The sequence below is a fragment of the Momordica charantia genome, assembly GCF_013281855.1.
Source record: "Momordica charantia cultivar OHB3-1 chromosome 7 unlocalized genomic scaffold, Mcharantia_2.0 BLBB01000007.1, whole genome shotgun sequence".
In the NCBI taxonomy this organism is placed as follows: Eukaryota; Viridiplantae; Streptophyta; class Magnoliopsida; order Cucurbitales; family Cucurbitaceae; genus Momordica; species Momordica charantia.
In genome coordinates this window covers 15,355,697-15,382,172 of record NW_028275165.1, presented here as the reverse complement: position 1 = coordinate 15,382,172, position 26,476 = coordinate 15,355,697, and the positions used below count along the sequence as shown (strand labels likewise).

The 26,476-nt window shown below is 37.3% G+C and overlaps 1 protein-coding gene across 3 annotated transcripts; it reads right to left on the bottom strand.

The window, feature by feature from the left end:
* Nucleotides 1–1,397: 1,397 nt before the first annotated feature.
* On the bottom strand, nt 1,398–23,854 carry GC4 (golgin Putative 4). 3 transcript variants are annotated; one of them, XM_022291468.2, is made up of 15 exons: nt 23,345–23,850; nt 21,247–21,345; nt 20,829–20,957; nt 18,538–18,708; nt 13,980–14,112; nt 13,756–13,820; nt 12,809–12,976; nt 12,548–12,661; nt 12,167–12,313; nt 11,097–11,393; nt 10,880–10,945; nt 7,591–7,793; nt 3,572–3,626; nt 2,572–2,757; nt 1,398–2,013 (listed from the first exon to the last, which is right to left on the bottom strand). In XM_022291468.2, exons 1-15 carry the CDS (start codon nt 23,573–23,575, stop codon nt 1,696–1,698), a joined length of 2,382 nt encoding a protein of 793 aa, XP_022147160.1. In that variant the 5' UTR covers nt 23,576–23,850; the 3' UTR covers nt 1,398–1,695. The 3 variants fall into 3 exon arrangements, 2 of the variants coding, with proteins under 2 accessions (XP_022147160.1, XP_022147161.1); XM_022291469.2 differs by having other exon boundaries at nt 18,550–18,708; nt 23,345–23,849; XR_015792190.1 differs by lacking the exon at nt 3,572–3,626 and having other exon boundaries at nt 1,876–2,013; nt 23,345–23,854.
* Between the last annotated feature and the right edge of the window lie 2,622 nt (nt 23,855–26,476).

Below are 26,476 nucleotides of genomic sequence, written 5' to 3'. Positions count from 1 at the left end.
AACAAACATATATTTATATTTATGAATGTAACCTGCATGAAGGCATAATAATCTAATTTATATCAACTAATCAGAACACCAAACCATGGTTCTAAATAACCATCGACGACATTTTCATCGACATATCCATGTTTCCATGAGTTCGACAGGGCGAATCGACATTTCTATTATAGTACAAAAATATCAACAAAATGTCATATTGACTATTTTTAACTAATTTAAAAATGGAAAATAGTATCTGTTAATTTAAATATTTTTTTACGATTTTTTAATTTTATAACTTTTACAGGAATATCCATCGACATCGATATTTTCATGGATATTTACATTTCCATCGAGACATCGACATTTAAAATATTGCACTCAACATTAATTCTTCCTGGATAAAAAAATATATTGAAAGAAAATTAAGTAGTGTCTACCTTTAATCAGAAAGATCTAAAATTCTTTTCCAATTTTGTATGTTAATTAACGAGGGCACATTTTATTTGTCAAAAAGAAAAGTTACATATTCCATTCAATGATTTGAGTACAATGATCCGAGGAAAGGACAAAGGATACAGAATTTTTTTTTTTTTTTTTTTGTGAAAATCCAAATATCTGATGGATAGAGAAATAGAAACTTGTCGAAATGACTTGATATATTTAACACTTGGAAAAATAATTGTAAGAGGAGAAATTATCAAACTAAAAATTAGAAACTAACTAATAATTATAGAAATACTTTACAATTTTCCCTTTGGGGTAGGAAAATCATGATCGGGATAGCGGATCCAAAACTATGGAACTTGGTTGTGGGTATATAGGTTTCTTCTTCTTCCTTTTAAATTTATCACGTGAGGATGGGGATTCAGGATTCAAACTTCCAACATCATAGCTTTTTATTTTCCTTTTAAATTTAACACATGAGGACGGAGATTCAAACTTCCCCCTGCTTCGACCAATTTATAAATCATTTTAGTTGGAACTGATTATTTCTTACATCGATACTAAATTGGTTATTCAGCGGTCAAAATTGTAACAGTGCTAAACCCGAAAACAAAAGAGGACTCTTATCTTTCTATTTCATTAAGGGAAGCACTTAGATATGTCATCTTACCTTAGTGGTAAAACATAACTCTTATCTTACGGGAAGCAACAATATCATATAAATCGAAAGTGGTAAAATTGTCCCTAAAACTATGGCATTTACTGTATAAATGCAACTGCTGATATGTTTTTTCGAACATTGTTTGTAGGTTATAATTTAAAGTTCAGAATTTTGTCACTTCAACCTGAAAAGAATAAATAAATAAAAGAAAAGAAAAGAAAGAGTTTGCTCGATTCTGAAAAATGGAACTCAAGATTTGCACAAGGAATGTCAATGAAACTTACAAACAATCAACAACGAATCATGATTAGAAGCAAAAACATCGTATCGAATCGAATCAAAACATCATGTTTATTTCACTATTTGCCCATGGGAGATGCAAACATCTAAGTTGAGAATTTTTAAGCTATCAGAAATATGGCGAAGTCGAGAAACTTAGATCTCTTCGAACAATTCTACCAGGTGAACTGAACTCTAACCACTCGAGTAAAAGAATTAATGAACATTACACAGCTTTATCATCATTAACAAACAATATTCTGCAGTTTTCTTTTAATTACAAAATTCGATGAAGAAGATCTCAGTATTTCGGGGGCGTTCTTGACCTAGAACCTATAAGTGTTCTCCGATGATGTGAGAGGAACCGTAGAGAACTCGGAATCAGAATGGTGTCTTGAAGGACGAAAATCACCACCAAAGGTATGGTGAGCTGATTGCTGCTGGGAAGGAAAACCTGTTCTTGAAGAATCATATGTTGAAGCAGTTGGCTTTGTTCTGGGATCAAGTAACTGCGGACTGGGACTTGAAGCACTCGGACTGCTAAGTTGCGACTTTTCCCGAAGCCTGAGGCTTTCCTCTGCTTCTCTCTTCTCTCTTTCTTCATTCTCCTTAAGAAGAAAGTCAACCCATAAATCTGCAAAGGACTGAAAGGAAAATCCAAGCTTAGAACAGAGACTTCTAGCTTTGTTGATGAAGATAAAGTGGCACACTACGCCCCCAAACACATATAAGCAAGCACATATAAATAGAAGCAAGGTTCAAGTTATATTATGGTCCATTAAGTTCAATATTTATTCTATTCTGGTCCTTGAAACTTTAAAATTTTCTATTTTAATCCTTAAACTTTCAAAAAGTAACTATTGCGATCTTTGCCATCATTCTATCATAATTTGTTTAATAGATGGATAACTTGACTTGGTCCTTGGAATATGCATGCTTACATATTGATGTGACCATATATTAAAATCACAGGCCGCGTTTTGGATGGTACGAAAATTGATGATAGACTATCAATAAAGACCAAATTGATGATAGAAAACCATAAAAACCAAAAGTTCAGAGACTAGAATGTATTTTGAATAAATTTGAAAACTCAGGACCAAAATAGGATTTCCCAAAAACAATGATCCTATTGAACGGAAAACAAATAAATCTACAGAATCAAAGCTACCAACTTTTCTGTCTCGTTACAAGTGACGCACCTGATTTTCAGAGGCCATGTTAGTCGGCGTCTCCGCTGAGCCTCCTCCCAAAATTCCACCCACCAGGCGTCCAGGGAAGCCCAAAACTCCACGTACGACACCCTTGCTTGGACCTTGTCGAGCAGCTCCTATCCTCTGCTTGTCATCTTCAGAAAATCCAAGCATACGGACCATAAGATCCAAAACCTGTATATGCAGAGCACAATAACTGATTGAAAATTTTAGAAAGGGAAGAAAAGCAGGTATGAGAGTGCAAAGCCAACTGGGGTCTTTGCCTAGCCTCATTGTGCATTTTGCTATGGTGCTTTGGAAGGATAAATATAAATACCCCAAAATGTGCAACTTCTTTTATGGAAAATCCTTCCTGAAAGCATTAAGACTCTACACAAATTTCAACAAAGAAATCCTAATAATGGAGCTCCACCTAGATCCCTTACGGAAGATGCTAAGTTTTCCTTGCTTCAATCCCCCGTTTAAAGAAAAATGCTAAGACTCTACAGTGCAAAACGTTTTTGGCCACCCTGATGCATTTGGCTTCCAACAAAACCGTACCATTATGCTTTTTTCCTCTATTTGATCAAACTTTTCAAAATATCTTTTTTTAGCACATAGCTAATGACACCTTAGAAGGAAACAAGAAGGGAGGATTTATTTATAAAAATAAAATAAATAAATAACCCATTCTGTATTTTCACTCGCCAGAAGTTATAAGATGAACATTCCATAGATTTTCACTTCCCTGTAGAATATGACATCCATATTTTTGCTCACATTATTAATTAATAACTACTTCTATAATAATACAGAAACAAGCAAAGTAATAAACTTCAATTATGTTTTTAATTTTGATCCTAGTCGAACTTGAATTTCACTCCAAACAATGAAACAAGTTATGTTATAGTGACCACATGTCGCAGGCATGGTAAATGCGGGGATATGGTAAATGCAGGGGATAAAAACACGGAGCTTATATTATGAATATGTTGATTAAAAAAGATACCTCTTTGCTATGGTTTCTCTGAAAGTACGTCACCAGTAATTTGATTACAATACGCCTGCCAAAATTCCCAACAATCATCAGTATTACAACTCCACAGGATCGAATTGCACAGAAACAACATAAATGAAGGTGTTGCTTCAAGACCAGAATCAGATGTGCAGAGAAGAGGGGTTATGAAGTACATGGTCCTTCAAAAGAGTAGATAAAATGGGGGATATAACCAGGATTTCAATTTGGAGAGACAATAATGTTGGTTAGAAGACAAGGAGTGCGTTCAATTAATTGAATCTAAGCTCTCGGACGACATTTCCTATGGATGGGCAGGTTTTGTCATTTCTTCAAAACTTAGAAATCTCAAAACGGTTCTTAAGCAGTGGAATATTCAAAATGAAAAGAAGAGGAAAGAAGCAGAAGAGAAGATTATTTCGGAGATTGCTTTACTTGATGAAACAGATGAGTCCATGGGAGTTTCTTTGGCAGAGGAGGAGACGAGAGTTTCATTGAAGAAGGATCTTTTGAATTTATTCTTAAATGAAGAACAAAATCTGATCCAGAAGTGTAAGATACATTGGCTGAAGAATGGGGATGAAAACAGTAAATTTTTTCATAAATTTTTGGCTGCTCGGAGAAGAAAAGCACAGATTACTGAGATAAAGAACTCCGAAAATATATCCCTGCTAAATCAGAGGGAAATTGAAGCAGAAATCATTGGGTTTTTTGAAAATTTGTATAAGAGAGAGGCTGTCCAAAGATTTTCTCCCAAAGGGATCAACTGGAGACCCCTCTCGAATCATTACAGTAACCGGTTAGAAAGACCATTTGATGATCTTGAAATATGGTCAGCTATTAAATCTTTTGGCAAAAATAAGGCCCCTGGACCTGATGGCTTTACCATTGAGTTTTTTGCCAAATTTTGGCAACATTGGAAAGGGGATTTTGCTTTGACTTTTTGCAGAATTCTACACAAGTGGTATTATAAATGCTTGTATCAAAGATACTTACATTTGTCTTATTCCTAAGAAGGATGTTGGGGACAAGGTTAAAGACTTTAGGCCCATTAGTCTTACGACCTCCACATACAAATTATGGCTAAAGTCCTCACCGAGCGGCTTAAGAAAGTTATATCCAGCACAATCTCCATTAATCAGAGCGCTTTCATTGAGGGTAGACAAATTCTAGACCCAATATTGATAGCAAATGAGGCGGTGGATTTTTACAGATTACAGAAAAAGAGAGGTTGGCTTTTAAAGCTAGACATTGAGAAAGCTTTCGATAAGGTGGATTGGGATTTTCTGATTGCAGTCCTTAGGAAGAAAAGATTTGGAAATAAATGGATTCAGTGGATTAATGGGTGCATTCGAGGAGCTAAATTTTCAGTCTTCATAAACGGTAGGCCTCGTGGAAGAATTCTTGCTTCGCGTGGCTTACATCAAGGTGATCCCCTTTCACCATTTTTGTTTTTATTGATCGGTGATGTTCTAAGCAGCTTAATGGAAAACATCCACAATAGAGGTTTGTTTGAAGGTTTCATTGTGGGGAGCAATTCGGTGCATATTTCTCATTTACAATTCACTGACGATACATTGCTATTTTGTAAGGATAATGAAGAGATGTTGGATGTCCTTTTCAATACTATAAAGGCATTTGAACGGCTTTCGGGCCTTGAAGTAATTTGGGAAAAATCTTCACTGTGCGGAATTAATATTCACCTTCAAAGGGTGGTTAGGGTTGCAAAGAAGTTTGATTGTAAGTTTGAAACACTGCCTATTGTTTACTTAGGTCTACCTTTGGGTGGAAATCCTAAAAATATTGATTGTTGGAATCCCATCAAAGAAAAAATCATGAAGAAGCTCGATAGATGGAAAAAGTACCAGCTTTCTCGTGGAGGGAGGTTGACTCTTTGCCTCTCGGTTCTCGGCAGTATTCCATTGTACTTTTTATCAATATTTCAAATGCCAGTTCTCATTAGCAAACAGATTGAGCAAAGTTTGAGATCATTTTTCTGGGGAGATAGTCAGAAGAGTACATTGAAACACTTGGTTAGGTGGGATATTGTCTCTTGTTGCAAGGAAGAAGGTGGTTTGGGTATTGGAAGATTGTTGCATAGAAATCATGCTTTGCTAGCCAAATGGGGCTGGCGGTTTAGTATAGAAACTTCAGCTCTTTGGAGGCAAGTTGTGGCAAGCATTTACGGTATTGACCGTTTTAACTGGAATGTTTCTCGGAAAAAAATTGGTAGTCGTCGTAGTCCATGGTTTTGCATTAAAAAACCGTGGTCGTTGGTGGCAAACTTCACCTTTTTCAGGGTTAAGAATGGCAAACGAGTTCTATTTTGGCACCATTTATGGCTGGGGGATTCTATCTTAAAGGATAGGTTTCCATCCTTATTTCGGATCTCTTCTTCTCCTTCTATACCAGTCCATGATGCTTGGGACTCACATTCTTCTTCTTGGAGAATTGAAGTTAGGAGAATGCTAAAGGATGAAGAATTGGAAGAATATTTATCTTTGCTGTCATGTTTAAATCCGATTCAGCTTTGTGATGATGAAGATCAGTTGAAATGGAGTTTAAACTCTTCTGAATCCTTTTCGGTTAGCTCCCTTTGTAAGCCTAGAGTTGGTCCTTCATCTCTGCCTAAGGATTTTGTTTCAAGATTGTGAAATTCGTGCGGCCCAAAAAGGGTGAATGTTCTAACATGGATTCTCCTTAATGGGAAAGTAAATACTTCCAAAACTCTCCAAAAGAAGCGGCCTAACATGCTCCTCCAACCTTCTATATGTGTTTTGTGTGCTGCCGCTTGCGAAGACCAAGCGCATTTGTTTCTCTTTTGTCCTTATGCATCAGTTTGTTGGGATCTTTTCTTTCATATGTTCAATTTAGCTTCGGTAAAGGACAAGTCAGTATCTTCATCAATTTTTCAGTTGCTATTTGGTCCTTTCTTTTCGCCTAAAGCAAGTCTTCTTTGGGTAAACGGCCTTAAAGCGCTTATATCTGAGTTATGGTTTGAGCGGAATCAGAGGACTTTCGAAGGAAAAAGCCGCTCAGCTTTCGAATGCTACAGTATAGCTAAGTTCAAAGCCTCACAATGGTGTGCTCTCTCCAATCTCTTTGCAAATTATTCTCCTAGCATGATTTGTTCTAATTGGGAGGCTTTTTTGTGTAATGTTTAAGCTTCATTTATTAAGTTTGGTTTGTTTGTATCTTTTTATTTTTTTATTTTTATTTTTTTCCCTTCTTCATCCCCTTCATTCCACCCCTTTGGGGGTTTGTACCTTTGAACAATTTTTTGTTCCTTTTCATTTATCAACGAAAAGTTCGTTTCTTGTTAAAAAATAAATAATGGCTAGTCAACCAAACAATTGTTGGTAGCTTGTCTTCGTGGAACTTAACAATAGATTTGTTCCTTGGCAATTTGGAAATGCAAAGGTCCTAAAAAGGTAGGTATTTTTGCGAACAGCTTGTCTTCATGACCTCAATACAGTTGATATATTAGTGCCTAGATGCCCCGTGATGGCCTTAAAACCAACTTGATGTTCTTTTTGCTTGGACGATTTCAAAGCCATGGATCCTGAGTTATTCAGGTGTTCCTTTGGCAAGAAGATATGGGTTTCTTTTTTACAAATTTATGGTTTTTTCTTGGGTTTCTTATTGCTCTATAGATGGTAACTTGGTGTAGTTAAGTGGAAAGCAAGGATTTGTTACTCTTTATATGGTTCCAACCTTTGGGATCTGTATCGACGAACCTTTATTTATTTTCATTATATCATGAAAAGGTTTCTTTCTTGTTAGAAAAGGAAAAAGTGGAAAGCAAAGATTCCGTGGGTCAATGATATAGTAGTAGAGTCAGTCCCTTGGAACTTGGTTAAAAGGCATCAACAGATTATATATATATTTTTTTTTATTTTTAAGAAAAGGTTATTCAGTAGTAGACTAAACGTGTGCAATACAAGTGGACTTGGAAAAAATGAGAGAGGGTGTAAATTCCAATTCAAAAAATAAAAAATATTGTGAGGATTTACCTGTCAACAAGATAATCTGAATCCACCGACATCCTATTAAGCCTTGTCATACTCTGGTCAAGGGCACGGCGCAGCTTTGAATTATCTTCCTCGAGTTTATTTACTCTGCTTTTCCATTCTGCCAAAGCCCTCTCAGCAAGTGAAAGCTGTGCCGAAATTTCTTCCGTGTCCTTCTTTAATGCATCTTCTCTTTGGTTAGCATCCTGGATTATGACACAAGGTATTATTAAGCAAGAATGACAGAATCAAAAAAGGAGAGGTGAAGGAAACAAACATTGTTCGTACAACTTACTTAGTAGCCAGATCTCATCAGTAAACAATGTAAGCAATGTGAATCTTTAAATAAAAAACACAAGTACCATATCAAATCAAAATGTGAAAGATGAGAATGCTGAAAGTCCAGATGCTCATTAAGAGCCTGAAAAAGATAAGTTGACCACTGATACTGATAACTTCACTAAATCCGTGAAATTATCTATAATTCTTCACTAATCCCATCAGTGAGGAGAGACTGAATTCCAAACGGGCAAGACATTATTGATTACTATATCACAAAGATACGAATATATTGAATGTTTGTGCCTGATCACATAAGCTATCCAACTGACAGAAATATATTTCTTTAACATTAACGAATTATTTTTTTAGAAAAGAGCAAGAACTCTCGGTACCAAAAAAAAAAATGAGGTTATAAATAAAGGTTAGAGTCGTTAGACGAAAGCACTGGATAACAAAAATAGACAAAACATGTAAAAGAGTTTAAAGTAAATATATATAATAGAGAGAGAGGGGCACCAAGTCCACAACCACATGCGTGTATGTACTGATGTGCATGTCTAAAGAGTCCAGTCCATTCCCTACTATTCACATAATTTCTAAGAGAGAACATGTACATAAACAATTTTTCACTTATTACTCCATCTTGTGGTGTCTGACAAACAATTTTTTGCAACCTTCAGTAGACATCCCCCTTCATATCCCACCATTTGGAAGGGAAAACACTGAAATTTAACTCAACCCTATGATCAAAGCTCCAAACTAACTTTTAATAATTTAGGTCTTAGTGAGTGGGTGACTTCTCACATCCTGTCGTCTTTTTGCCTTCTTCTAATGCTTCAAATGAAAGTGGGACAGAAACAAGTAACAATGTCCAACTACATGCGTAAATACACAAATAGGGGCGGCAAAATTTTGCATGGGATGGGACCCCATGGGGTTGGAAGCTCCTATTTAAGATGGAACTAAGTAGGAGACAGGAAAAGAAATTATATCCAACTTAATGTCAAAGACAAACACGGAGAATATATGTCTTGACATGCCCAGTGTCACGGTCGTACATTTTTCAACCGCGCAGCGCCATGATCTAAGCTCGACCATGGCCAGCCTTACGAGGAACTCTAGCCCCAATCCACTTTTCGCACCCCTTTGTGGCTTCGTCGGACCTTAGGCGAGGTTCTTTCTTCCTCGACCGAGCTTCACTTGCAGCAGAATTCTCACTTGACTCTGCAATGCACGTCGCCCGTACGTGCATTTAAACTCTAACGCGACTCTAGCCGGCTTGCCTCTACACTAGGCCAAGTGCGGCTCTACCTTGCCTCTATTCTAGGCCAAGGTCTTCTGAACGCGACGTCGCAACTTGTTTTCAACCATCTTGGTTCTCGGTCACTCGACCGTCCCGCTCCTACGATGAGCCAGGACCTTACCGGGATGAGTTCTGACCAATAACGGGGTCAGAACGAGCTTAAAACGCCAACCGGGTACAACCGGGACATTCCTACCGCTTAACTATGTCAAAACTAGCTTATCGGACCCACCGGACGTCTCTAAGACCATTCCTGCCGAGAAACTAGTCAATAACGGGCTAAACGGCCTTACCGGGTACTGCCGGGATGATTCCTGCCGACTTCCGGACAAGGAATGACTAAACTTGGCAACCGGGATGAGTCTTGCCGCTTACCGGGCCAAGACTAGCTTTTTCTCACTTACCGGGTGCCCACCGATACTTTAGGATGTCACCCCGAGCGTCGAGATGTCATCGGGTTTCGCTGCTCACTTGGGCACGCATACCGAGAACCGACCCATGTGCTTGTCTTAATGATCGGGACCTTCCGGACATCCAGCCATCCAGACACTATCGTGGTACGACGACTCTTGCGTTCGTGCCGTGTCGTTCGAGCATACCGTACCGCATAGGGACCCCCGTGGTGCAACCTCCGACACATGGACCGAGGCGCAATGCCGGCACACCCGTGCCGCCCGACACTGTCCTCGAGTTTTCTATCCTCGACGGAAGTCGCTCAAGACACTCGTCTTGTAGACGCTCGCCCTCGCCATGACACACGCATGTGCCATGGGGTGGCTCACTTAGGCCCTGACATGGCCCAGGGGTGGTGGAGAGCCAACACCATGCCTCCCCCTTAAGGTACATTCTAAGGCAAACTTGACTTGGCAGGCATGAACATCGAAAGTGGCGAGGAGTCACTCGCCAACGTAGAGTGCACGCTTGAACTCCGATTGACACGAAACTTGGCGTGCTTACATATCTCACTAATATGCATCTAACTTTAAAGCCGCTCGTCCTAACTCTCGACGGAACCCCAACTTCTAGGGTCGTGGCCCGGGGCCCCAACTGGCCCCGTTGAGCTTGTCACCGACACCACTGACGTCGCCTTCGCTTTGTATTCTGCATATGCCTTCTCTAGGCATTCTTGAGCACATCCATATGGTGTGATAGGTGATACACCATCCTCCTTGGTCGCATCACGGCACTTCACTCTCGGCCCTTGACATGGCCCGATGGGCGACATATGCTTGTCGCTGACACTTGCACACTACGTGGGCGTCACAACCTACTCTCTACTAGTATGGTTGTGACACCCAGCACCAATTATTATCATATATATATATACACACACACATATTTATTAACTATTTTCATTTATACATAGTAAATATTTTTATTAATTTAACTATATAAACTAATTAGTAATAAAAAAAATTAAGTTTCCAATTTTTGGCTCAATAATATATACTTTTTATATATTAACATTGAATTAATTTACAATTTGAATTAAAAATAAAGACCAAAGGAGGGGACTCTCGAAAAACAGGAAATGGAGCTAAGATAGAGATTAAAGATCTCTACAGGGACAAACACTTCATCCCGACCCAAATTGTTTGATTCCTATAATGTACATACAAACAAAAAAACAGAAAGATAGCCCACTTAAAAATCCAAGACATGTTATTCATGACAGTACGCATAATCGAAAGAGTGAGAACAGCATACCTTTAGCATTCGAGACAATTTAGCTTCTTCTTCTCTTTCCCGAACCAAATCACTCTCCAAGTGTTCCTAAAATTCGTAGTAAGATTAAAATTATAAACAAAAACATACCTTAAGTAAGATCAAAATTATAGCACAATCGAATAATGGCATGCTATGACATCCTTGGAACATAACTATAAGTTATTACAAAATTAAATTAAATTAAATTTTTCTTCACCTTGGCTTCAATTTCTGCATAGTACTGACCGAGTGCAGTTTGAAGATTCAATAGTTCAACGTTCTTGGAATCTATAATACTCATATAGTTTGCAAGTTTTCTGTTAAGGTCATCAATAATTTCCTTAGATTTCTGAAGTTCATTGTTACTGGATATCTCAACCTCCTTCTGAGTTGTAATGGCCTGATTCAATGATTTCTCTAAATGCAATATCTGGGCCCTTTGATATTCATTATTTTGCCCAAGTTCTTCAATTACTCTGCTATCTTCATCCATCTTTTCTGATTCCTCAGATTCCTTGACAGAATTCCAGAAATAAAAATCCACTCAGCTACAGCAAGTTCTAATGGTTGTTTCTATTAATTGCTAACACACAGCCGATCTGAAGTTTTGCAATAACCATTGCAACAAGAATATAAGCAGAAAGATTGTAGCATCAACAATGATAACTGATTTGCAAAGAGCAGCTAAGAAACATCAGTCTGCATGAATATAAATAGTAAACAAGTACCAATAAAGGACCTTGATACATCACATATGCTAACCTGTATAATGGTATGAGGTATAATTTACAATAATAAAAACTCAATGCATCTATACGATCATTAAATTCAAGGATTGGGTCCTCCATTAGGGGAACTATAGCAGTCATAATTGATCAAGGGCAGCTTGTTCTTCCAAAAGAAGATTTGAATCTCAACAAGGATAACAGTTTCTACACTAAAAAAGAATAAAAAATTGAGAGTTTGTGGTTCTATTCACTGACCTCAACCAGATCCCAAAGTATCCACATCTTAAACGAACTGGATAAGAATAATTCAATTCATGCATTTAAGAGGCCAAAGTCCTAATCATATACCAGATTCAATTAGGAAAAGAAATGCAAACTTGAATACTGTTACCCACCTTAATGACAGTAAGGTATCAATAGTAAAGAGAACAAGTCATAATTTAGTTATCATAAGCTTGATGAACATGCACTTCAGATAACATAGCACATAATGTACGACTCCAGAGGTTATTGGACTGTAGTGAAATATTTAGCCCACAAAACTAGTTGAGACAGGAACCTTTTCCAATAAATGCTGCTTGAGTCGTGATAATTCGTGCCGTGCTTTATCCCTCTCTTGCTGTATTTCCTTCATATCTTTCTTCAATTTTTGCAATGATAGATCCATATCTTCTTTTCCTGGGGAAATTCCAGATGAACCTAATTTCTACTTAAAAAAAGAAAAAGAAAATAATAAGAAGAGTAATCCTGAAAATTTTGACAAAAGAAAATCAACCTACAAAAGATCAACACCATTATCAATGTATTAACCAGTATATGCAAGAAAATCCAGCACATAAATAGCATACAAGCAACCACATTTGCAGTGATTATAATCAAACAATCTGAATAGCTGGTAAGCATAAGAAATACCGTATTAGATTATCTGTATCAGAATTACCTCACTGGAACTACCTAGGTGTCTATTCATCATTTCCAAAGAACTTGATGGAGTTTCAACACTTGAAGATTTTCGGCTCTTCTCCAAAACATCTTCAAGTTCATTTTTTTCCATCTATTCACAAGATATAGGAAGAAGCCAATATTTTTTTGGATAGGAAAGGAAGAAGCCAATATTAGAGAATGAGAACATAGAAATTTGAACAAATAAAAAACGCGCTTCTCACTTATCCCAACCAAAAACTAAAAATGATTCACTGACCTCCAGAGTACTTTTTTCTTTCTCCAATTTTGCAATTATTCTCTTCAACCCCTCCACATCATCATCAGACTTTGTACTCTCTCTTCTATTCAAGTCAACTTGCAATTCCTTTACTTCTAATTTCTTCTCATTCAATTCTCTTAGAATGCTGCTCATCTCAAAAGATGCCTGCTTAAGAAAAGGTATAATGTTAACAAGCATTAAAAAAGGTATGACGGGTACAGTACCGTACTAACAAACAAATTCTGCATTTATATCTTCAAGAGACATTATCAAAAGAATGAGGTGACCTCCAGTAAGAAATGGTCTGAAAGTAACATATATCAGCTCTGCAATCATGACACAGCCTGCTCCAATTCATCCTCTAAACCTAGAATAGCCGGCAAGACACATCCCAATTTCAACAGTTGACTTGGGGTGAGTTGTGCAAATCATAAATCAGTGATGCTAGATATTCGGCTAGGCACAGTTATGCTCTAACTTCTAACAGCACATTTATAGAAGAAATACGTCATAAAAACACACAGAAGACAGCCTTAGATTCCTAGTACATTCATAGTGTCTAAAAAATAACAAATATGCATTTGAAGCTGTTTATCAGTTCACGACAGTTCTTATTCTCCTGTAAATATAGCCAGCAGCTTGACTTGTGTCCAACAAAGTTACATCCCTTTGGTACCTGATCCATAAGAGGATGATAGGAACCTTCTATGAGCTTGCCACAGGAAGAACAAGGAAATAACATCGTAATTCTCTTTGATATGTGGGAATGCATGGGACTTGCGAATCCTTACCAGAGAGGAAATAACAATTTCCACAGGAAAGACAAAGCTAATAAACTCAAAGACACTTGCACAGAACATGAAATTAAAAGCGAACAAATTACACATAAGGTATACATTCGGTTTGAAACTTCAACTGCAAGTGAGACTAAAATTCATACTTACTTTGTCCTTGTTCATCTGCAGAGAATTCATCTCTTCCTGAAATTTTTTGTTCAATTTTTGCTCCTCTGTGTGTTAGAGAGAGAGAGAGAGAGAGAGAGAATCAGATCAATATCTAGTAAGAGCAGTAGAGAGTCAATGAAGGTAGAAGAATTCGCAATAAACATGTAGTATATATCAAAAATAGTAAAGGCAGGCCTTTGAATCTTTAAGGAGCAGAATCTAACCTTGTAATCTTAGTTGCATATCTGCCAACTGTTCCCGTTCTCGTTGAAGCTCCATCCTCAATTGTTTCATCTCAAGAGTAGCTTGCACATCTTTGGGTGATCCAACATTCCCTTCTTGCGAATCTCCAAGCTCCTAGAAGGCATTCATACATCTGTTTGTCAAGTTCATTCATCATTAACAAATAAAACTAAATGTTCTATTCAAACAAGTGATTATTTTTTTATATACAAGAAAAAACATTTGGAATATGCTATTATTATGATAAAATGGCACTAGCAGTAACCACAAACCGGGCGGAGTATCAACAGAACAATGCTATTGATATTACCAAAAATAAAAATTACAAAGGTCCTAAACGTTTAAGAGGCTCAATTTTCTTCCAAGATTAATCCCAATATACGCCTTTCCTCAAACCCACTTGATTTATAACTAACAAACCCCACAACAAAATACCTAACTAATGGCTAATATACTCCTAATATCTTAATGGTATTCTGGCAAAACAATTGGGAGAAAGTATTACAAGGGTATGCTATTATATGAAAGAGGAAAACGCAGAAACACATAAAGACAATTTGAGAGGTCTGGTCCAAAATACACAAGACCTATCATAATCTCCACGGACGACCATACTAAGCATAACCGAATGGGGCTAACTAGTCCTCCCATACAATAACAAAATATTCCTCTACTCCGTAACTAACTAATTCACTCTCAATCCTGTATCCTTCACTCGTGCGCCTCTCCTAGCATATGTTAAATTAATTGGAGGCTTATATCAGTCATATTCCTAACATTCATTCTAATAGGACCACGTGGACTGGCATTTCTTGGATAATGTTCTTGAAAAGAAGGGTTTCAAGTGGAAGTGGAGATCTTGTACATGGATTATATTAGGACAATGAGGTACCCTTTTCTTGTTAATAGGAAGCCTAGAGATAGAGTTGCAGCTACTAGAGGTCTTAAGCAAGGAGACCCTCTTTCCTCTTTCCTCTCTTGGGTGGTAGTTGATATTCTTACAACCTAATTTTGTTGGAGTTTGATAACAGTGTACTGTGGAAATCAATGCTTTATGGTGCTCTGTAATTGCAAGCATTTATGGGACTGAAGGTTTTGGGTGGAGCACTTTGGAAAAAAGGAGTGGAGGGTGTTGCAGTACATGGTACAACATCCAAAAGCAATGAAATCTAGTGAAGCATTTATCATCCTTCAAGGTTAAGAATGGGAGACGTATCTACTGGCATCATCTGTAGGATAGGTTTCCTTCCTTATTCGGGTGTCCTCAAACTCTTTCATCTGGTGCATGATGTTTGGGATGTTTCCTCATCTTCTTCGAGGTTGGAGTTTAAAAGATTACTTAAAAGATGATGAAATAGCTGAATATGTTGATTTGTTATCAATTTTGAACTCTATTTCTTTACATGCTGATGAAGACCAAATTTTTTGGAGTCTAGATGCTGCTAGGGTATTTTTTATCAGCTCCCTTTGTAAACCGAAAGTTCTTTCTATTGAATTACCCTCTGATTTTTACTCTAATTTATGGAACTCTTGCTGTTCCGAAAGGGTTAACGTGCTTATATGGGTACTGCTATATGGTAAGGTGAATAGAGCCAAGGTGCTCCAGAAAAAAGATGCCCACGTTGGCTCTCCAGCCTTCCTTTTGTGCTCTCAGTGAGAGCGCTGAAGAAAATCAGATGCACACATTCTTTTTGTGCCCTTTTGCAGCTGGTTGTTGGGTTGTACTGCTGCGTTTATTTAATCTCTCTTGGGTTTTAGATAAGGACTACTCAAAATTGATTTTTCACTTGATGTTTGGCTCCCGCATGCATCCTAAAGCAAGTCTTCTCTGGGTTAATGGCTCAAAAGCCCTCATTTCGGAATTATGGTTTGAGCGAAATCAGCGAATTTTTGGACACAAAAGGCATCCGATGGAATGTTCCAGCATGGCCAAATTTAAAGCTTCTCAATGGTGTGCTCTTTCCAATATCTTTGCAAACTACTCTCCTAGCATGATCTCGCTAATTGGGAAGCTTTTATTGCGCCTTTGTAATTCACTCGTTTTTATTTTGGCTTATGGCTGTATTTTACTTTACTGTTTTACTTTTTTGTCTCTTTCACTCCTTTGGAGCTCGTATCTTTGAAAATTTTATATTCCTTTTCATATATCAATGAAAAGTTTGTTTCTTATTTTTTTTTAAAAAAAGACTAGTCTACTAGAAAATCCTTTCTTTTGGGAAATGACTTTCTTCCCTAAGGGGGAGGCCAGAGGGACATTAACTCTTCTCCAGTCAGTACTTAGTGTGATCTCATTAATTATGAGGGTTGGACAAAGGAACTCGAGATTTTTCAATAAGACCAACCAAATGGTTATGGGCCTTATGGCAATTCCCATGGGAGCCAAACCTTCTAGCCTCTGGGGCATAGTCATTATGAGTTAGTACGGTCCTCATCCTCTAAGACGGGTCTCAAGTTGAAGGTTGAGGGTCTAAAGGCACATCCATAAATTCTTGGAAAGTGATTTCTTTGTGTTTCCCCTCCTTTTCTAAATTCATTAAATGTTTCGTTTGAGGATGGCTGGTATACTTGAATGTCCGAACCAGCTTACACGCATCTCGACTAATTTCACGGAACAACTTTCTGACCCTAATATATTTAGTTGTCGAGGAAACACATACGATATTAAATCCTAGGTAGGTGGCCACCATGGGATTTGGAGGTATACTAATTTTTAGGAGGATTTTTAGTTGGATGATAGACCCTTTCGTCTTGTGTTCCCCCAAATTTATCACCTTTCTTCTTTGAGGTTGTGCTCTGTGTCTTCTACCATTCTCTACTTTGATAACTCCTCCTCATTCAACTTTGTATTACGTGCCTTTCCGTATCTTCTGCCACTCTCCTTGGATAATTCCTCTTCATTCAACTTTGTATTACGTCACCCTCTATTCAATAGGAATACCTCAAATGCTTATGCCTTAATCTCTTTGCTAGATGATGCCCATTTTCGATCAGGTAGTAAGGATGTAGGTCTTGCATTGGGTGTTAACACTATGCACCAGATTCAAAGGCATTCCTCCCTCTTGTTGGGACCACAGTGGTGAATTCTTCGTAGGAAGGCGTCAAAGGATTTAGGCAATATCCTTTGGAGTTGCCACTTCGTTCACTTGACAAGAGAATGTTTTTTTTGGGAGACCTTTGGGGTTTGTTTGGTCTATAATAGGGATTATTCTAAGGTTCTGTTTCATTCTCCTGTATAAGGGCAGCATTCCTTGGAGCGCTAGTCTTTTTCATGTTTTTTGGAGTATCTGGATTGAGAGAAACATAGAATCTTTATGGAAATGGAAATATCTTAGGAGGAGATCTGAACCTTAGTCATGTTTAATGCCTCTATTTGAGCTTCTAGAAGAATTATATAATTATTTATTCTAAATGGTGAGTTTTTGTGGCATCTTTTCAGATTTTTTAATTTTATGTTTCAATTATATCTTCACTCTTTCATAGTTTGAATCTTTGAATAATTTTGTACCTTTTCATTATTTCAATGAGAAGTTCGTATCTTGTTCAAACAAAAAAAAAATAATTTGCTAGGCCTTTGGGATTGGAGGTCTTTCTTGTTTTGTTAGGTTAGGGCCTAGTATGGAAACCAACATGTAGTTTCTATCACAATCAAAGAAGTTTTTTTCTTTCTTAGATATACGCTAGTGTTCCGGCCAACTTGTGCGCACCTCAATTAACCCCATGGAACAACCACGTAGCCCTACCATATTTGGTAACCAAGAAAGCTCAAAGGATATTAAATCATAGATAAATGGCCATCATAATTTAAAATCATTTCCTCCGAGCCTTTTACTTATCCATTATTATCTCCCGCACGTCTATTAGTGTCTATCACTATCAAGGTCTATTAGTGATGTCTAGTCACTAATATTATTATTTGACATATTACTTCATTAGATATAGACACTCACCCTACAAATTTTCATATTTGAAAAATTTTATTCCTTATGCTATATTTGTAAATACGGTAAAACTATTTGCCACCCATCACAATTCCCCGTAAAAAAATTTTAATTACCAAAAAATTTAAAATCATAATTTAATTCTAATCAATTTCCCAGGTTTTTTTTTTTTATAACTGGGAGTCGAAGCTTTGCTCCCCTATAACCAAAGTTCCCGAGCTTTTTCTTATTGGTAATAATGTTGAAAGGAAATAGAATCATGGCCTATCTCAGATAATATGTATATTCAAGTACATTGTGATAATTGCAAGATTATGATTGCTAAAGTTTTGCAAGATTTCTTCAAGTCTTTTTAACTTCGCAACATTCGGATTATGAAAATTTGTTAATATCATGTGACTGATAAAATTAATTCTATTACATCAAAAGCATATAGCTTGCCCCCTTTCTTGACCAAAGGCCAGCTCATGACCGTTAATTTAAGATTATTATATAATGATTAAAAATCCAAAATATACATAAGGCTGTTAATTTATTAAATATTCTCTGCATAAATTGGTATAAATGCTCTCTGCAACAGGAGGTAAAAGAGTTATATTACCATATCCTTTACCTGTGACGGTGAATTTGAATGTTCTGGTACCATCTTACTCTGATAATCAGGTTGACCAATGTGTGAAGCTCCATTGGTAATTCCATCCTGCTTAGCCACAATAACATTACGTCGGTTCTTCCCTCTAAGCAGCCAGGTAGGTGATTGATCATTGCTTCCCTGCAAAATTATCTAAATATAGATAACACAGAAAAAGCAAAAATATATCCAAAAAAATTATAAGGACATGATACTTGGCCATGACATCATGATAACCTTTTTAGAAGAAAAAGAAATATAGTATAAAATAACAACACGAGAAAAAAAATATATATATCTTTACCTTGCAATCATGACTCCAAATTATATAAAATATTCCAAAACTCAGATGTATCCAAATGTAAAGTCCGTTCCTTATTCCCACAAAAACCATCTAGAACTTTCTGCATGCAAAATATCTTTTGAATCTTCCAATGGCTATGATGACTGTACTGATTAAAGAATAATATTTAACAGCTTGTTTGAGGAAAGCTAATACATTTTTATGTTTTCTATATCAGCTCACATATCTAAAAGACTGAAATACTAAAACTCTATTTTTTTTTACGAGGATTTTCCAAGTGGTCACCCAACTTTGTATTGCAATTACTATTGTATTGCAATTACTATTACTATTACCCAAACACGCTTAATTGTAGAGTCTAATGGGAACTAGGGCATTAGTGCACTTTGCTGTACTAAAAACTATAATATTGAAAATTTATAGGAGACCATATCTACCCATTCTCTGTGCCTTCTCTTTTTTTTTTCCACAGAACTTCCATTCTTATCCAAAAATAATCTGTTGGAGACCAGATAATCATCCCAATTTTCTTTGCTTTCCCTTTTTTTTAATGATGAAAAAATCACCTCTCATTCAGAGAAATAAAACTAGAAAAATAGGCAGAAAAGGAAAGAACACAGCCCAACCATCATGAAGACTTTTTTTTTTAATAAGAAAAAACATGGTTGTGTAGTAAGGTTCATCACTACTTAGCTAAGATAGCTGAATTCTTTGCAGAGAGACCCTAAATACCAACCCCACCCTTAGAAAACAGCAAAGAGGTATTCTTCCAATTGATAAGGCTAGCGGCTTCCTCCTCCTTGCTGCCTCTCCAAAAGTAGTTGCCAAGCATTATATCCAGCTTCTTGGTAGGACATTTGAAGATGGTTGTGTAGTTAAAGGAGGATGTTTGAAAGAACCATGATCGCAAAAGTCAACCTTCCACCACTTGAGAGGGTTAAGTTCTTCCAGATTTGCTAATTTTCTAGCAACCTTAATATCAATGCTCCCAAAACTGCAAATCATTTACTCTCCAGCCCAATGGCATTCCCTGATAAGAAAGAGGACAGGATCCAACCTCACAACCCCACAAAGAAGCAAGGCCTCATCATTCACATTAAGACCAGCCAAGAGAGATTTAGACAAATTGATCCAGATACCAGATAGGGCTTCAAATATCTTGACCATCTCCCTTAGGTTGCTTAGTTTATCGTAATCATTAGCCAAGAAAAGGAGGGTTTTGTCTGCAAATTGGTGGTGGTTTAGGCGGATGTTATCAATTCAAACCGTTCTCTCATACCTTTTTCCAACAAGCTACAACACATCAACCAATAACACAAACAAACAAAATGAGCCAATAGGGGGAGACAAGACCCCCTAGAGGCTTTGATGATGCATCTAGGCCTCCCGTTAATGAAAATAGAAAAGGCAGTGTTTGTAATGCACCCTTGAATCCACACTATCCCTTTTGGGCCAAAACCTTTCTTATGGAGGGTTTCAAGAAAGAACTCTCAGTCTACCATGCCATAAACCTTCTCCAGATCAAGCTTGAAAACTTACCCATTCTGCTTCTTTGTTCTGAATTCAAGCACCAGCTCAAGATAGGATCCATGATCTATCTTTCAGAGACAAAGGCTTGTTGATTTTTGCCTCAAATTCTCGTTGCTTGACCAAAGAGCAATACCAGGCAAATCCTCTTCTTTTCTTTTTTTTCTTTTTGGTTTTTTATAAGAAACAATATCATTGAGGAGATGAAATTTAACATAATTTTAACATCCTCAAATATCATTTAACATCTTTTCATGCAATGAGAGGCATTGAAGAAAAATCAGGGACTGGAATAACATTTTAATGCCATTGACAAAAATGTCACAATTCTGACACACACACAACCACAAAACCAATTACCCGCTGGCACTCACATATAGTAACCTATCAAGCTTATAATTTTCTATCTGCATTGCATTGCAATAAGTACCTTCACTTCATTAATTCCATTTGCTAATGATCTGGAACTTTCATCTCTAGATGAATTTGTTGCTGCATTTGTGGCATCCAAACCTTGTTTTAGTGAGCCATTTTCCTTGTTCAGTCGTAAGATTAGTTCCTGCCAAATGGATATGAAACAGGAAATGACAATAAACATCCAATGGTACTTAATATATTACCTCAACACTGATAAATATGTGTAAAAATGTGTTGTGCATGTGTGTCTGTGTATGTCCAAGGTTAATTTTGCGTAGTTGCCCTTAGCAAAATGCAAGCTAAGAAAATCATTTACAGCATCTAGTAACTATTACTACAAACACAATACCTGGAAATTCATTGGAGATGGCTCTGTAAAGCAAGGAAATATAACTATAATTGAAGTAAAATCCAAAGAGAAATTGAAGTACCTCTTTTTCCTTTAACAAAGCTGCATAATTCATTGATAATGATTTAATATCCCTCTCAGATTCCTGAAGCCTCTTAATTTCTGCTTTGTATTGTTCAACCTACAAGAGGCACAATAATTGAAAGCACCATACATGATTTAAAGTCTATCAAAAAAGAAGATTTAAAGCTAAAGGATTCAAAGGAAACTCGAGGAAAACAAAGCATGAAGATATAGGCAAGTAAAAAATAACGGCTCACAGTAGCAAAATGATGAACCTGAGTATTCTACGAGTTCCAACACAAGCAATGAAAAAATACAAACCAGAGACGTCCCTCCCACATACAATTGGCATAATTATAAGGTGCATTACCAGCTAGTGGAACTGAAATAAAAGACTAGCAGCTCACTATAAGTTTCAAGAGCTCCTAAAATTTTTCCCTTTTTTTTCTTGATGGAGCTAGAGCTCTTAGGATGCAAGAAAATAAACATTGAAACCATAAATGCGTACACCACTTCCAGGCCACAATATAAAAATTCCAGTCAGTGTATAATAAACACAATTGAAATAATAATACTAACGCTTCACATATTGGAAATTATTGTTCAATTCAAGATTTTCAAGTATCATAACATAACACTTTGACAAAATAAACCTAAAGTGTGTGACATGTTTTCTTTTTTCTTTCTTTCTTTCTTTCTTTGTTTTTTTTTTTTTTTGATAACTCGGAGTTAGAGTTTTGCTCTTCTATACCCAGGGGCACCGGCGCCCGTCCCAAGGTCCGGACCCAGGAGACATCAAGGATTTTTTGTATTAAGCTCAGCGGAAGGTTCAAACTTGAGACTTCTAAATCAGTATGACTAAGAGATCCCAAGCCCTTGCCAGCCGGGGTATCCCATGTGACACATTATGGAAAGCCCTAATGAACAAATTACTAAGTGTTGTTTGTAAACAATTACTTTTTAGAACAAAATTTTGAAAAAGAAAAGTTTCGTATAATTATCTTTTAGAAGTTGTATCTCTTTTTCTTTAAATTTGTTTCCAGGATGACCCCTTGAAAACAATTGAAGCTGTTCTTCTTTCCAAGATTAATGATTCCAAGTATGCAATAACCTTAACTTTCAAAAGCCCCTGAGAAATCAAACTTTTCATTGAGAAAAATGAGAAATACAAAAAATGACGACATTATATGCTTTATCCATATCAAAGAGAGCACCATGAAGAAAGGGGAACCCTTCTTAGTGGAGAATATTCATGGTTCTGACTCTTTGTGGGCTTCTTCATTCATCCTCCATGGTTCGGGTTTTGTGGATTAATGCTGTGAAAAGTTATCATTCGGAGTTATGGTTTGAGAGAAACTTGAGGATTTTCGAAGGAAAACATAGATCTATGATTGAATGCCTTAATTTTGCTAAGTTCAAGGTTTCTCATCGGTGTTCTCTTATTGATTCCTTTTCAAATTATTCCCCTAATCTTGCATCCTTATTTGTATTTTGTGTTTCTCTTTCTTTTCTTTTTTTTCTTTTCTTGCATTACCTTTCACTCTTCGAGAGTTCGTATCTTTCAAGATTTCTTGCTCCTTTTCATTTCTTCAATGAAAAGTTAGTATCTTGATTTATATATATATAAGCACCATGACTAACCATGTAAGCAACAATGGTCTAAAGCACCAGCTTATCCAAAATGCGTTGCTATTTTCAAAACCAACATATTACTCCTTTCATTTATTGAAATCAGAACCAGAAGCAATATATCATGGTAAAAGAGGGATCGTACGAAAGAAATGCCGTGCACCATGCCTTAAGCTTTAAACCTTAGACCTTACTTAAAATGAAAAATGAAAAAAATCAAATGCAATCACTACTTCACTAGTTAATAATTAGCTAAAAATGGCGGTCGTAATTTGTAATCAAGCACTCCCTCAAGCCAAGCCCACTATTCAGCTCTCTCAGAAACCTGAAACTGAAACTCAATTAACATATAATCCCTTAGAAATTCTACAACAAACTATACTAAGCTGATTCACAATAACGCTCCCATAAACCCCTAAAAAGCAAAATGCAGCACCTTCCCACAATTCATCAATAACAATAAACCAAGTCCATAAAGAATTAGGCACCTCAGCGTGACGAGTATCATCAATCCCATTCGCAATCGGAGACCTCGCCACCGAATTCGAATGAGCGAAGCTATGCGAGTTCCTTCGATCAGATACGGAAACATCACCATCTCCCCCATTGTATGCCGATGAACCATAGATCGGGAACTCCCCTTCGTCGTCGTCATGGTGCACGTCAAGGGCTATCTTATTCAAATTCTCCTTCAAATTAGCTATTGAGCTCCACATCATTCAGACACCAGAATCCCAGAAACCCGAAATGGCTCCAAAATTCCGGTATACGAACGCCGTAAAGCGCCAAGAATGATCAAAATGAGAAAGAATTCACCAAGAATTACGCTAGAGCTGAAGAAGAAATCAGAAGGAGAAACCGAAGAAACTGAATTTCGCAGATCTGAGACTGCAAGTTGGTGGAGGCGAAAACGAAATTTATTTTTTCCGTATAGAAATGGAGAAAATTAATTTGAGAAAGAAGAGGAAGACACGATTTGGATTTTTTTTTTTTTTTTTTTTGGCGTTATGAAATGTTTAGACTTTGTGAATCGTGTGCGTCATTTACCGGGGCATTATGTCGGTTTAGATCAGTCGACATGTCGAATGTCGATATCTGCATGAATGAAAGAGTTGGAACTTTTTAATGGTAAAATTACCAATTTAGACACAACTTTTGATAGTTGCTTCTAAATTTTTTTAGATCAATGACGGGTGGGAATTCGTTTATCTATGAAACAAATCTATGATGTTTTAACTAGTTGAGTTATCGTCTAGTTGATTTTTTAATTTTGGATGCTTGTAAAAGTAGTAAGTAATGAAGGAAAATATATGATAAGTGTTATAGGAATAAAATAGAGATCGGACTAAACAACCGAAAAGAGGAAATTGAGCTGAAGAAGAAGCGGACCCGAAGAGAGTTAAGTGGGTCGGGGCCCAGCAATCCGAGCCAGCCATAGCCAACCCAAGGTCGGCACCGTGCATTGCTCGGCGCTGACCAGACCTCAGCGCCGAGACCTCATCGGCGTCGAGGTGTTCTCGACCCAATGGCCAAGAACTTCACTGATTCGCCCAGACCCCCGCACAGCCCGATCCAAGTTGACTTGGTCTCGACTTTGAATGCAGCATGAGGCTCATTCCGTCTAGATCTCCTGAGTGCATTAGGATTCAACTTATGTAAATCCTAAAAGGAATAGGATTCAACTTATGTAAATCATAAAGGGATTAAGATTCGACCTCTATAAATACGAGAGTAAGCTAAACACTAATGGTATGCTCACAACACCCTACACTTTATACAACTACTCTGATTCTGACTTAAGCATCGGAGCCTGCCGGTCTTTAGTGTTATTCTGTTTTGTAGGTTTTGTCGATCTCTTTTATTCTAGAAGATTGGTGCGAATTTGGCGGAATCCTAGGAGGCCAAATTTCTGCATCAACAATTGGCATCGCATGTGGGGACGACTAAGATCTAAAAGTCAAGACGATTGACAGGGAATTTACTGAAAATTTCTCGGATCTGAGGAGATCTCGGGAGAAACAAATCGACATGGATTCTGGAGGCAGACCACATACGACTCGGGAGTTGCCCCTACCTAAGGTATCCGAGGGAAAAACAAATCAATAAGTTATGAGGCAGAACCCAAAACGAACGAATCAACAAATTTTAGGACAGATCCTGGATGAGGTAAATCGACAGATTCCAAAACAGATTTCAGGATAAACAAGTCAACAAATCCCAGAAAAGAAAAAGCAACATACGCTCATCCAAATTCTACGGAAGAACAAAGCTACTGCAAATACCTGACAAGCAACTACATAACTGGTCATGACCCAATCTAAGACATTACCAGACTCCAAGGCTGATTGGATCCAAAGCATGACCAGGTGTCAACCGAGCAGATCTCTCGGCCGACCAGGTCTCTTATGCCTACCAGGTCTCTTCCACCGGTAAGGTCCCTTCAACCGACCAGGTCGCTTCTGCCGATTAGGTCTCTTCTGCAGACCAGGTGTCTTCGGCCGACAAGATCTCTTGTGTCGACTAGGTCTCGTCCGCATACCAGGCAAATTCACCACTCGTGGAAAAGATAGTTCATCTAAAGGTCAAAATTCTCTGCTATCAAACAAAACGACGACTCAAAAATTCCTACTGATTACCGGATTGACATCTACGGAGTGACAAAGGATATCATGGTCTCAAAGAAAAGGAGAAAGATCTCATCCGCAAAGGTCACCTCAAGAAATTTGTTGAAACCTCCAAGGTAACTTATAGCAACAACCAAACTGACAAAGTCTCCCACTAGGGAGATAAGGATAATGTTAAGAGGACCTGCAAGATGAGAATCTAATAAAAAAACGACGAGTATCACGAGAATGCTACTACACTATCTTGAAAAGCAACTAATTAACATATGGAGTTTCTACTTCAGACAATGGCAAGTTTGCTGTGTAATTCTGGTTGTTTATAATTACGAAAGTTTAAGTTTAATTTTCTGGTAACCACATATTTGGTAGATCGTATAATTTAGGACTGATTTTTTAATAATTGCATGTTGATATTATGTTTCCAAAGAAGCTCCTACTACCATTTAAAATATAATTAAATCTTTACTACTTGAGCGTTTATCTTTTATTCTAAATGAAAATCCTTCAAGTGAGGGCATGTGGGTAAGTAAATTAGCAATTGGTCAAGGAACTCGAACAAGGATAGACTTAGAAGCCAGACCGATAAGCTAGAAGCCAATCAGTGAAACTAGGTAAGAGAATCCCAAGGTACTGAAAAAGACATGCGCAAGGTTAGAACAAAAAAACAGGCAAGCATAACCAATCAATGAAACCCAGAGGTAGAAAACCATTTGGTAAAAACCAAAATAGGTTAAAAACTCAGGAGTGTTGATTAACTTAGTGTAAAAAACCGGCAAAAGTCAAAATGTTAGAAACCCAAGGCCGACTAGACTCAGGGTGTAAAACCATTGGCAAAAGCCAAATAAGTTAGAAACCCAAGAGTGAATCTTGGGGTATAGAATCATGGGCAGGAGCCAAATAGGTTAGAAACCCAAATAAGTACCATTGGCCCTCCTGAGAAGTTAAATCTGAAGGCCAAAATCTAACGGTAAAAAATAACTGTATAACAATGTCTAA